Here is a 13,861-nt window from a genome sequence, read left to right on the forward strand (position 1 = left end):
CCTTTAGCTCAATTATAATATGTTATGGGTTGTCTGGTTGGTTTTCAATTAAGTCTTGTATGGATAAAGTTGTCTGTAAGATTTTTTCATAGATGGAATGAACGCTTTTCTAAATAGAAAACATATTTGGGAAAAGAAAAAAAAAACTTGTTTTTCTATATAGAGCTCCTCTTTACAAAATTACTGAATAAATCACATTTTATACTATTAAATCACTTTCAAACAGTCATATATTACTGAATAAATAAGCTGTCTATTTTGGATTATTAACTGTAAATTGGATGTAAATGAGTTATTTAATATATATATATATATATATATATATATATATATATATATATATATATATATAGTGGTTGGACCATCAATATATGGTATTATTCGGTCAATTTTAAAGATGCTTTGCCACTTTTTATAAAACCAGTACAATATTCGTGCATTATTTGAATATTTTTGTTTATAAGTTGGACAATGACAGTTGCTATTTTATATTATATGAAAAATATTCCCTTCTAAAAATACTGATCACAGTAGCATGAAATCTTGATAAATTACTGAACTGTCTATATTAAATTAAAACTTCAAAACCTTTCACAATTTCTTCGCTCCCTTAACTCACTCGGTCACTCCTGCTTATCCAATCTTGTCCATTCTCGTCTATGCATCAAACACACCCTAAGAAAGTCGGCTTTCTCTGCAGAAAACCTAGCAAGGATCTCAAAAGACGAGGCTGGTGTCACAAATATAATGGCGGTCGTCGGTCGAGCTAGAACCAAGGTTCTAAATGACGTGAATCGTGGTGTGCAAGACCAAGCCTCAAGCCATGTCAGAGATATTTAAGAGCTGATAAAGATAGATACATTAGTTATCAGTAAACTTATCATTTGATTGATTAAAAGTGTAAAAATTAACCATGTATAAAATTGTTTTGTCATTTCTATTTCAATTGTGGGCCCTTATTTTGGGAGGGGTGGTATATAAACATGTATTTTCTACTATTACCTAATGAGTCAATAATATTAAATAATATATATATATATATATATATATAGTAAAAGCTAACAGAACACTAAAACGGTGCATTAGACCATGGTGTGCCACATAATGTTGTGACGAAACTTTTGGAACACAAGCCAAAACCAACAAAAAGGTCTGTATGCCATGCAATATACAAACCAGAATAAGATCAACAAAGATGGTGAATCTAAGATGAGATTTTGAATTGCAAATTGTGGCAAAAAAAACAACAATTTTGATTACTAAATTTAAAATACAATGTTCTTATGTGTATACTCGTTTAAGTAACGACGATTCAAGACATGTCTAGTTCCGCAATTAATGCACAAAAATCCGATTGAAAGCTCGAGTTGCAAGTAAAAAACCGCATGAAGAAGATACAAGACATGCCAAGTTCGGGGCTCATCTGGCTACAGTTGCTTAGCCTGCTTTCTTGGTTGGTTGTTCTCGGGTAATTTAAGTACGCCTTTGTCTAGTAACGGCTGCAGCTCTTGCTTTGCCAGTTTAAGCACCATAGGATCCGAGGTTTCCAAGTATGCACAAACCACCTTTGCGCTGCAAGAACGGTTTTATACAATCATTGGATGTACAATGTTCAATAAACAAATTAAGGTTCTCCTATTGCTTAATTTAGACCATGTTTGGCATCCATAGCTTATTGAAAAAGCCTCGTTTGTTTAGCCATATAAGCTATCATTTCAATAAGCTCCTGGGCCTTTTTTCTACTTCCCTTTTCCAATTCTAGGTTATGTTACATTGTCACATAGCTTATGAGCTAGTTTTTACCAAATATGACTAGTTTTCAGCTAACAGCCAGCTAATAAGCCAGTAGCTGGCTTATCTGCCGACAGCTAGCTTATCTGCCACTAGCTAGTTTTTCAGCCAATAGCTAGCTTATCTGCAACTAGCTGGCTTATCTGCCAACAGCTAGCTTTTCAGCCAACAGCTTGCTTATTTGCTAGTTTGCCGAGCATAGCCTAAACGTTCTAAATTCATTTCAATTTTGGGTCATTGTTGTTTGAGCAACAAAGTGAAAACACGAACGGTTTTCATTGACAAAAAGGGAGTAATTAACATTGCTAATAATAAATGCAGTCAGGTTACCTGTGACCTTGGGCCCAAGTCTTGCACTTCCCTTTAAAAGCTTTTTTCCACAAAGTGGAGGCGAAAGAGGGACATTCTAGAATCAATTTTCTTATTGTCCTGCTAGAATGAAAATTCTCTAGAAGATGCTCCTCTTCTTGCCCTTCTGATTTAGGTAGTGCTACCCTAGTTGCTATAGCTTCATGTAGAGAATCCAACTTCTCATCCAAATGTGGGCGGAGGATTCCATCCGCACCACCCGAAGCAACCTGCATTCAAATTTCAAAACCACCATCAATATCGATCCAAGTGCTCTAAAACGATTAAAAATTTATGGAAAAAGACTATGAATCCAGCAAAAATCAATTTAGAGGTCTTCACGGAAACAACTGCTCTATTTTTTTAGGGTAGAGGTCATGGCTGAGTACATCTTAACCCCAGACCCCACCTTCAGGTGAAATATACTGGGCTTGTTTCCATAAAGTCCTGTATGGATAAAGCTGTCTGAATGGATTAATTTATCTGTATAGATTGAGAAGGTTTTTGTTTAAGAGGGTTTTTCATAGATGGAAGGTGTGCGTTTTTTAATTGAGAGGGGCAGGCTTGGAAAAAACTTGGCTTTCTGCATAAAGGTTCCCCTTAGAAGCTTATTGAATAAGAAACTTTCTATATCATTAAGCCACTACCAAACAGTCATGTATAGCTGACCGAATTAGCTGTGAGCCCCATTAAGCTCATTAAGTTGCTAATAAACAGACCCTTGGTTTGGTTTATGCAAGAAAAAATCTCAAAACATAGACAGGTGCACATGAAAGAAGACAAAAGTTGAGAAAGAATGAAAACAAAGTTTTTGGCCAAAATCGTCACCTCAAACAAGACCTCTCTCCCATGATTTGATCGAAGTAATTCCTCTGCACTCTCGCAACATGCGTCAATAAGACTCTGTAAAAATAAGCAGAAATGAATGTTAATTTTAAGTGCATACAAGTGTTGATTTCCCATTATTGAGATGTCCATACAAATAGACGAAAGCAAAACGAACCTCGGCAAGTCCACTATCAACCAACAACTCTTTTCTTCGCAAGATGGGATCTTTTTTCCCACCCGCTACTACTGATTGCACATTCTCCTCTGCATCACTCATATTCTCGTCACCTTCAACCTCTGAAGATTTGACATCGGTTCCTGGTTCCGAGTCACCCTAATTCAAAAAGAAATCAACTTATAATATTCCAAGCAGCTGTATCCCATTGCCTTTTTGGAAGGAACTCCCTCCGTCCCAAAATAAATGTCCACAATGAAAAAGGCACACAATTTTAGAAATGTGTAAATAATACATTTTTTAGTCAACCAAATGACTATTTTACCTTAAGAGGGAGGTTCCGGAAAGAACCCCCAAAATATGAAAAACTGAGAAACACCCTTATAACCATTCATTTGTAAGGTATGCACATGTGCATACAAGTAATTGAAGATGTTTCATGGCTTCTATGCATGTGTGCATGTTATGCACATGTGCATACTGAAAAAATTACTTACTAATACCTGTATGCACATATGCATACGGTACAGATGATGGTTACTAGAGTGTTCCTCAGTTTTTCATTTTTTGGCGGTTTTCCCCTGAACCTGACCCTTAATAATAGACAGAGTAATGAATTTCTCCATCTAATGATTAAGGATATAATTGAAAAGTGGACACTTACGTTTGAAAGCAGACATTTATTTTGAGACGAACTAAATTAAAAATGCGAACACTTATTTTGGGACGTAGGAAGTATAATAGTTACCTTTATTAGTAAAGAAGGTATGGACGAATCTAACAAAGACAAATCATCTGGACTAAGATAACGAGAACAATTTGGATGAAGAAGCTGCAATAAAGGGCGCCTTCCATTCTGAGATCATATTAAAAATAACAATTAGTACAACGATGATAAGTTTTGGGGAAAAATCATAAATTAAAATTTATAACAACGAGAGAACTTTGCACTAGTCACATGGAAAACTCTTATTGTTGTTAGGGACTTGGCAAGTGCACCGGATTGGACCAGAAAGAATTGGACAAGATTAGACGAGCAAGAATGAGGTAAACGGGTGAAAGAATTTTGGAAGGTTTTAGAGAATATGACATGGATACTTTAGTAATTTACCAATCTTGTCCACATCTCCCTAATTTTTTCCACCTCTTATGGTTGGCCAAAAACGTGCATTTTTGTCCCACTCGGTCTCGTCCAGTCTTAGTCTAATGTCACGTCAAATATGGAACAAGTTTTTATACTGTCTTGTCCTGTCCCACGTACTAAACGCATCCTTAATTATAATTAGCTTGCCAATTTCAGAAAATGCTTGCATCAATGCTTAGGACTAAAGACCTTCACTATTTGAACATTTATGAATTCAACCAATTTTGCTCAAAAATGTTCTCCTGCTTCACAAAATAACAATGAACAAGTAGAAATCAAAGTGTCCATCATTATATTAAAGGGCTTGAAAAAGAACCTTATCTAAAATCAGCTCCTTTAGTACTGCTTGGAGTTCACGAATAATGATCTGCAATTCAAAGAATTATAATAATTACCATGTGATATTTTGAGATGCTAAAGCTTAAGACAGGAGCAAGATCTAGTGACCAACCTTTTTTATCAACTGTGTGTCGTCAACAACAGAGAGAATACACGTGAGCACCTGGAAGACAGAGAAAGAATTGAGGCATAGAAAAGAGAGGAAACTGGAAAGTAACGGTTATTGACCAGAAGCATGTGGGACTCTTGCAAATCAAGATATTGGATGATACAAGATGGAGATATTTGAAGAGTACATCAAGTAAAGCTACAATGATATCAGCAAGAAGCAAAGCAACACTACATATTTGTTTCATATTGATGCAATGAACCATTCCATGTGATCAAATAAGATCTTTATCATAACCATTTTTCAAGAAGTATTTGCCAACATAAAGAAATATCAAGCCGAGTATCAAAAGGGAATCATTACGTGCGACTATCTCCACTATAGAAAGAAAAAAGTAAAGAAAGATCAAATTCGCTTTTTACCTTGCTTTGCTTATTTCATATATAAAAAATTGATGAATCTTTTAGAGAAACATATCTGCAAATCCTTTATGTTTCTTTAACATTCACAATGAATTTGCCTTATTTTGACACAACATACCATGATAACTGAAAATCCTTTTACTCCAACACACCATGATTTTGACACAACATCCATAAATATGTGAAGAATCCCATCACATGTGAATCTACAACTTGACAAGTTTTCTGCCTAGTGGGGGTGAAACAGTAATTATACAGAACAATTGAACAATATTACATTTTCTTTAGAAGTCCATCACATCTCTTCAGTTATATGGCAAAACATAGAGTTTATAGCAGAGTTAAAATCCAGCCTTACCATACTGCCAAATCTATCCTGAGCTATCTTACTGACATGACCCTTCATTCCTTTTATAATTTTCTTTCTCTCCTGCAAAGAAATAACACAATTTAACAACAAATTTGACTTATCAAATTTTTTGACATGATCCTCGTGTAAAATTTAACAAACCTGTGCACTGCCGTGTTTGATGCACAGAATCCCAATCTTGGATCCATCCTTTGTATGGATCATCCGCACAAGAAGTGCACTTGCCAAATGTTGAATAACATCTGCAGCAGAAGACTGTCCAAACACTTGATTTAGAAACACGACGAATGAACCAAAGAAAGTAAAGAAAGGGAAATTTAAAGATCCTTTCAATCAGGGAGAACAAAAGTTGAAGAGTAAAAATACCTTGCCAGCAATAGTGAAGTACTCAACAAGTGCCGTGTGTAAGATAGAGTGATCCACTATTCCTTTCTCCAAGATGGGTTGAAACACAGAGGACATATGTCTCATTACTGCCGCTTTTTGCAGATTCAGCTTGGAAATTATATCCACTAACCTGTTAACAAAGTGATATGACAGGAATGAGAGCATATTTTTTGTTTTTATGGGACCCAAGGTGCCAAGATCATGGATGACACAAAAAACATATAATAAAGGAAATGTTCCTAAATCATGTGATAGTATAACATCCACTGCAATTTGTGTTAACTACAACTACTCTTTTGTAAAAATGTTAAGTTACATAGATATTATATGATTCATTAACATGATTTTATTTTCGGGATAGCATCAACAATCCGTTTAGTGACAAATATATATATTGAAACTTGAGATGATCGATACTCCATCTGCCCCTCCCAAACAAAACCAAGCCTGCCAAATGTACAATTTTTGCAAACAAAGATAAACATACAACATGGACTTCATAAACCTGCCAAAAACCAGTAGTATTTGAGTTGCATATTTTCCTTGACTTTTATAAATAATATATTTGGGAAGGTCCATATGCTTTTCTATTTGTTAAAGATATCAATACAAAGAACTAATTCTCATGAAAACTGCATACATAAAAGACTACCATACATGTAACTATTCAAAATCATGAACGGAAGAAAAGGACGCGGTACTTGCTTATTTAGAGAAAGATGTATTTACCTGCGTTCCTTCACTAAAACAAGATCCTTGAACAACTGAAGCTCAGTGGAGTATAATTCCATAAGAAGAGCTTGCTTTTGAGTGGCATTTCCCAATTGATAAGCATGTTCAACAACTACAATAAAAAAGATGCAACATTAATTCGATAGTTAGGAGTGTTCAGAAAAACTGGAAAAGATGAAAAACCAAGCCGAACCATTTGATCCCAAACCAAAAAAAACGATAACCGAGAAATCGAAAAACCGAAAAACACCAGGTATTCATGGGTCGCTTTAGGTTTTGAATTTTAGGTACCCGAACCAAACCGGTTATAATGTATGAATAATATTAATATTAAGTATTTATATTATTATTTATTAACCCAAAGTTAAATGATTTTATGTTTTGGTGTCAAAGCATAACCATGGATGAATAAAGTTGGTGGTATGAAGTTGTGAAAGAGTCGACCTTAACCAAAAAATGGATGTTTTTTAAACAGTTAAACTTACTTTAATCCGTAGCGCTTTGATTATTTTTATTTATTTGTTGTGTGATTGTTTTAAATGTAATATTTCGGTACCATTTTTATATGGTCAATGATATTTTTTTCATAAATTCGGGTAATCGTGAACCGAACCGCGAGTAACAGCCTTACTTCGGTTCGGTGCAGTTCAATCATGTTTTGGTTTCTGTTCAGGTAGCCAGGTATCAGCCTCATGCAGTTCAATTCACATTTTCCCTACTAACTAAACTGAACCAAATCATGAACACCACTATTGATAGTACAATCTTCAAAGATCAACGAGGTATAGGTAAACAAGTATGATGCAAGGTTTAAAGTTACAAGCCAAAAACAACATACAAATAAACATGCCAATGGGATGTACACAGCCAAAGATTACCATGTTTTTTGCAAAGGGGGAATGTAATAAATCATTAAAAACGCAACAAACTACTAGAGCATCATCAAATCAGCAATTAAAAACAAGATTTTAATTTGGTTCAAATGAGTGCAATGTGTCATACCAACTGAACCAACCATATGCCGTAGAAGAGAAGCAACATGCCCGTGGAGAGAAGAAATAAACTCTGCCAGTTGTTCCTTTGAGGCTGAAAAGTGCAAAGAAAAACATAAAGATAATAAGCAACATACTCTATTTAATCTAATAACAACTTGACAAAACTAATCATATATTGTGGTCAATAGATATCATCTTAATTCTAGTACAAACCATTATCCAACAACTTTGTAATGAGATGCACTGCATAAGTGTTGCAAGCGAGGGTGAGAAAATGTGGACGAAGCTCCTCAAAAACAGCATTCCTTTCATCTTGTGAACAATACTTGGCACAAGTCTAAAGCAAATGAAACTTTATAAGTACATGTCCTAAGGAAAAGCACTTTGAAAGCAAAAAAGATAAATCTTTGGCAATCACCTGAAGTACCCGGCAAGAAACATGGGACCCTGCAATTTCATGAATTTTACCCTTCATCTTCCTTAAAGCCTCGCTCACTAACCTTTGGAATATGTTCAAAAGACCAAGCATTATGATAATATAAATAAGAAGATAATTCAATAATGTGCTACCACATAAACATGCAACCACATGCATACTTGGATCTATCTTCCTTCCCAATATTTCGACGCCTCATCTTTTCCCATAGTAAAGCAAGCTCCTGTGTTAAACAAATGAATCATAAATGAAAATGCCAATGTACATAATATGTTTTTACTCATACGCCATGATCAACTTTATAATGTATCGAATCCCCAAAAATAATGTGATCCACCAAACTGAAGTAGGAAAGGAAAAAAAACACACTCAAATGTACGCAAAATAGTAACGACGAACAAAAGACATCAGAGGAAAAGAAACTTGAATCACATTATGATGAGGCAAGCAAAAGTTGATAACTATTTAGATGCACTTAGTTACGAACCGAAATCGATTGGCCAAACTGGAATTTATCGATACAAAAGAAGAAGAAAAACTATTATAACCAGAGCCCTCATGTCAAAGACAATAATTTCCTAGGCAACAATAAGAGCACAGTGATCAAGATGTTGATTTTGTGATCGCTAAAATAGAATTAATTTATCCAAATACAACGTTTGAAACCCTTTTGCCAAAATGAATTCCCAGTCACTTTTTGTAGGTCATAGTGCAAAAAATGGGATGAGGGAGGCAGATAAATTATTAGGACTCTGACAAACATCCAAAATCTGTCATCTGCTAGTTAACGAAGCATAGCATATGTATATAATAAGCATTCATTAGAACATCTTGATCAACTGTCATAATATACAAGAAGAGACGTTTAACATGTATAGATACAATTTTATTAAAGAAACTACACACTTGCTCAAGGGTGTAATGAGGCTTTCTCTTTTTCTTCCTAGCTTCAGCAAGCTCCTGCAACAACATAAATTATAATAGTCTCGTTAGAAATGAAAATTTTATGCAGTTGCTATGATATGGGCATCATAATTGGCAATAGGAAACAAATCCTAAGGACGACTCGGAAATTTAGCAAACAAGAACTACTCAATACCACCTCTTTTAAATCAAGCTACTGTTTGATTTCTAATATCAACCCTACTACTTCTTTGAGAAATTGATGAGAGTTTTAATTGCATATTAATGTAATTAGCATATTTCCATGAAATGTTCAAATAACACATGAATCTTGAAAGTGAAAAGAGAACCTCAAAGATGACCCCTTTTGTCATCTAAAGTGAAAAAATAGCTCTTTTACTAAAGGATGAATAAAGCCAGCATTCACATTTCAAAAATCCCGAATCATTACGATGTTGCTTCCTTAAGCCTCGAAATCCCAACTACCAATGAAATCCACCTTAAGATGCTAAAGAACACTAGAAACCCACATTTATTGCTAGTTTGCTACACCTACACGCATTACAAAATAAAGAACACTTCAAACAAACCTTGGCTTGTAAACGAAGTTCTCGCTTGGTTTTGGGCACATTCTGAGCTGTGTCCGATTTATCGAATCTAGGTTTACCGTCGGCCTTTCCATGGTGATGCTTAGAGGAACTGAATGGCTTCTTAAAACCTTTGTTAGATTGGTCGTTGGAGGGCGTTTTGAGTTTCTTCTTCTGACTGGTTTTCCCTCCATCGCCGCCTTTTGTTCCGCCTGGAATTCTCTTTCTCTTGTTTGATTGATCGCCTTGTTGGTTCTTAAACGCCATTGATGTGATGATAAGCAAGCAGAAGCAGGTGATATCGGAGGGTTTTGCGAGGGTTTAAAGGTTCCGTGACGGAGGCGTGAGTGTGGGTTGTGTTTTAGGGCATCTTAGGCGAAAAGAGTATGCCTATAGAAAACAAATATTTGTGTTGAAATAAATATACGTTATTTTAGGGGTGTTTGGGATTGCTTATTTTATGTGTTTATTGACTTATTTCAGTCTGGGACCGGTGATAAGCTAATACCTAGTGTTTGGATAAGAAAAAAGAAAACTGCTTATACCGGTGCCAAACCGGTAATAAGCAGTTTTTGATAAGTTAATTCGTCCTGACTTATGAAAAACTGCTTATTACCAGTTTACCATTTTAACCCTATTACCCTTTATACCTATCTTTTTTTGACCAGATAACATCGATCTCAATCTTCTCCCTTCTCCATATAACAACATCAATCTTCTCTCTGTCCTTTTTGGTCATTTTACAGATATAAGCAAAATTTGCCAAACACTAAAAAATAACTTATCAGCTTATTGCAGTTTAGTACCGCTGTAAGCTAATCCAAACACTTTTTACAAAACTCGAGTTTGATACCACATAAGTTAATAAGCACTTTTACAAAAAGCATAAGTTGTTATGGTCCGTTTCATCATCGTTGTTGAATGGTTTGGTGTAAAATAAGTAAGTGGCCATAATGATTAAATGACTCTCATGATATAATGCAAAAAAAATATAATTGTTTGGTAATTGTTTACAATAAAATTATGGCACTTAATGGTTAAGGGGGGCCATGATACAAAATCATTCAGAGGGTTTTAATACCATTAAGAGACAGACTTTTTTTTCCAAACAATATTCACCTCTTAAGAATTCAGATGTTGCATCTTAATAGAACTACTAAGAAGTAAACAAACAATCCCTTAATTAGTATATGTTTGGTATGCACACTGAACATCCCCGATCAGTGTAAAAGTATGTGTCTATTTATATATATTTGACTCGAGATGGGAGCAGGTTTCCCTTGGGATTATCCTACACTTAGAAAAATAAGTAGAAAAAGGAATAACCTACTGCTCTAGCTAATTGTCCACCCTAAGTGCTATAGCTTGTTTCCAATACTCAGCGGCTTGATCGAATCAAGCCTCCGCAATTTCAGAATCCCCTGCCGAATGGTCTATTCTCCCAGGTCGGAATAGGTGGGTTATACAAATGAATCTGAGCATAAATGTTGTTCTCTTATCACATGTGCAGGATAACTACTCAGCGTTTGGTAAGATATGACATGAAAATTAAAATATAAGTTATTAATGTTAGAATTAGGGTATCGAGATAAACTCAAGAATCGTGTAGGAAAGCACTTTTCTAATCCAATCATTCGACTCTATTAGCTTTAGGTTCACGAATTTTGTATTGGAATAATTCTTAAGTTTTTCTCTCTATTTCAGAGGTTGTGAAACTCAAGACATATACCCAGATTCTCGTTTTACATATCTAAATTAGAGATTGACAATTATTGACGGTTTAACGGTTATAACTGTTAATGGATAATGTCGAAGAGTAGTTACCGAATCTGAACAGTGAACACACACTTTTAGTGATAGGCTGAAGACTACCTGCGTTCATCGATGGATGAAGTCCAAATTCAAAGATGTCTGAACACTAGATCCAACGATAGTTAATACGACCAGATTCAACGATAGCTAAAGACCATCCAGCGATGGCTAGCACGACCATATCTATCTCAGCCCCATGGAACCCTGCCAGGGGGCTAGCCCTATGACCCCACAAGGGGGCGCGACCTCCTTGACCCCTGCTTTTATTGCAAGCTAAGTAATAAGGGCAACATTTGCAAGTATGCATTCCACACCTCCTTACTCACGTATGTTTGTCTGGTCGCCTTGATCGATCTCAAGCAAATCACAAATACGCCAAAATGTTTGATGACCCTTAAATCACTGACAATTAATGTTACAATATATCTTGATTTCTACAGTATTTTTAATTACCTTACTTTTAATATTAAAAACATAATTTCCCAAAAAACTATTTATTATGTTTCTTAAATATAAGGTTAACCAGTCAAGTGAATAACAGAGTACTCAAGTCTTGGACATAAGCTCAATTGATAAATGAACATGATGATTTTGTCTAAACACAAGACATGTATCGGATTCGATCTCCCCTACCCTCAGTCGAGTGAGCCAAAAATTGGCCATTTTACATTGATATCCTTAGAGCATCTCCAATGCAAAGTTTTTATAGGTAAAAATTACAGATTCTCATAAGAACCAACATAAAGGAAAGGTATATAATAATCAATTTAAAGATATTCTAATTAAAATATTACATTCTTTTTTTATTGTATTGTTTGTATTAATATATTATATTATTAAATATTTGTTTTAATTATATCATAAAATATTTAATTGACTTATATTTTAAGATGTCATTTTTTGTCATTTTACATGTTTATCATCTAGTTTTTGTTAAACATGATTTATTCACCAACTAGTTTATCAGTCATTAGCTAGTCTATTAAAAATCAACTTGCTGATAAACTAACTAATGAACAAATCATGTTTGACAAAACTAACGGATAAGGATATAAAATGATCAAAGTGAAACATCTGTTAGCTTATTGGGCTATGTATTATTCAACTTTTTGTGTCGACTTATATTGTTCAGAGCAAAAGGAATTTCGCAATTCTTTGCTTCAAAGGTAATTTGACGGTAAATAATTAAATACAAATTGTTAGTTTATTTGAAGTTGACACAGAAAAACTCAATAATTTGTTGTGAACAGTGAAAACAATACTGAAAAAATGATTTAGAGTCAGGGGTGATTGGGATTGCTTATTTGAAATAACTTATGTTTTTTCAACAAAAGTACTTAATAACTTATTATAAGTTAGAAGGATTTAACTTCTTAAAAAAACTTCTTATTACCGGTTTGGCACCGGTATAAGTTGTTTACCCAAACACTCAAAAATGTTTATTATCGGTATCACACCGGAATAAGTCAATGAGTTATTTTTATAAGCAATCTCAAACACTCCCTAAGACAAACAAATAAAGTGAGTGGAAAAAAATCATGATATGGAAGTTCTAATTATGACGTTTTTTATAAGTTAAGGGTAAAATTTATGAAAACAGGACCGAGTTCACTTTCAGTAATATTCTACTAATCAAAACATTCATTTGGAAACCCACGATTACTGTTTTTCTATTTTTAGGAACAAAAGTGGAATCAACTTTGTTTTCATTCATACTTTCGCAAACAATCATTTGGTTACCAATCCTTTAACTGGGAGGTTTTGAAGCATGGTTCTCGACTTCTTACAGATAAAACAATTGATCATATAACTGGTTGGTAAATAAAAAATTGGTTGATTTTGATTATATTTTATTCAACATGTTTTCTTAAAAATTGGTTGATTTTGATTATATTTTACTAGAAGGATACTCGCACAATATAATGAGATACATTTCGATTTTTTTTTTGTCTCAATTGATGTTATAACACAGTTTTATGTTGTTTTGAGAAAACGATGGTTTTTTATTTTTGAACAAAATATAAACATGAAGATATATCATTAAAAAAACATTTTTTGTATATTAGTTCCAAACTAACTATTTAAAATTTCTTTTTTTTTTTGTGTATTTTTTTAATTCAATTTTTTTTTTGTTTTTCGTTTAATAATACTAGAAGGGTACTCGCACAATTCAGCGAGATATATCTCGATTTTAATGTTTCATTTTATTAATTTTATCTATCGATATAATAGGGTTTTACGTGGTTTTCGAAAACGATAATATTTTTATTAAACGAAATATAAATTTGAAAAAAAAATATATCGATATTAATCTATACTACATTATAAAGCATTTGGCTAAAACTCTTAAAAACTCTTAAAACTCTTAAAAACTCTTAAAAACTCTTAAAACTCTTAAACTCATTCATCCTTATCCGATTTCATCCCATATCTGAATTTGTGTAACTAAATGCAGATAAACACAATCAAATACAGGATAAACA

At 34.0% G+C, this 13,861-nt stretch overlaps 1 protein-coding gene across 1 annotated transcript; it reads right to left on the reverse strand.

Moving 5' to 3' along the window:
• Positions 1–1,231: 1,231 nt before the first annotated feature.
• On the reverse strand, positions 1,232–9,956 carry LOC112499633 (pumilio homolog 24). The gene is made up of 17 exons (XM_025102944.1): positions 9,570–9,956; positions 8,983–9,036; positions 8,238–8,299; positions 8,059–8,140; positions 7,854–7,977; positions 7,648–7,731; positions 6,643–6,757; positions 5,893–6,043; positions 5,668–5,781; positions 5,515–5,586; positions 4,738–4,788; positions 4,603–4,653; positions 3,891–3,998; positions 3,143–3,301; positions 2,968–3,042; positions 2,122–2,369; positions 1,232–1,572 (listed from the first exon to the last, which is right to left on the reverse strand). Exons 1-17 carry the CDS (start codon positions 9,831–9,833, stop codon positions 1,428–1,430), a joined length of 1,959 nt encoding a protein of 652 aa, XP_024958712.1. The 5' UTR covers positions 9,834–9,956; the 3' UTR covers positions 1,232–1,427.
• Between the last annotated feature and the right edge of the window lie 3,905 nt (positions 9,957–13,861).

The sequence above is a fragment of the Cynara cardunculus genome, assembly GCF_001531365.2.
Source record: "Cynara cardunculus var. scolymus isolate 2C chromosome LG 16, CcrdV1, whole genome shotgun sequence".
NCBI classification, from domain to species: domain Eukaryota; kingdom Viridiplantae; phylum Streptophyta; class Magnoliopsida; order Asterales; family Asteraceae; genus Cynara; species Cynara cardunculus.

Coding starts and splice junctions, on each gene's coding strand:
- LOC112499633 (XM_025102944.1), bottom strand. CDS start 9,833: ATGGCGTTTAAGAACCAACAAGGCGATCAATCAAACAAGAGAAAGAGA. Junction 4,654..4,737: donor ACACACAGTTGATAAAAAAG/GTTGGTCACTAG, acceptor TTTGAATTGCAG/ATCATTATTCGTGAACTCCA. Junction 1,573..2,121: donor ACTTGGGCCCAAGGTCACAG/GTAACCTGACTG, acceptor CCGTTCTTGCAG/CGCAAAGGTGGTTTGTGCAT.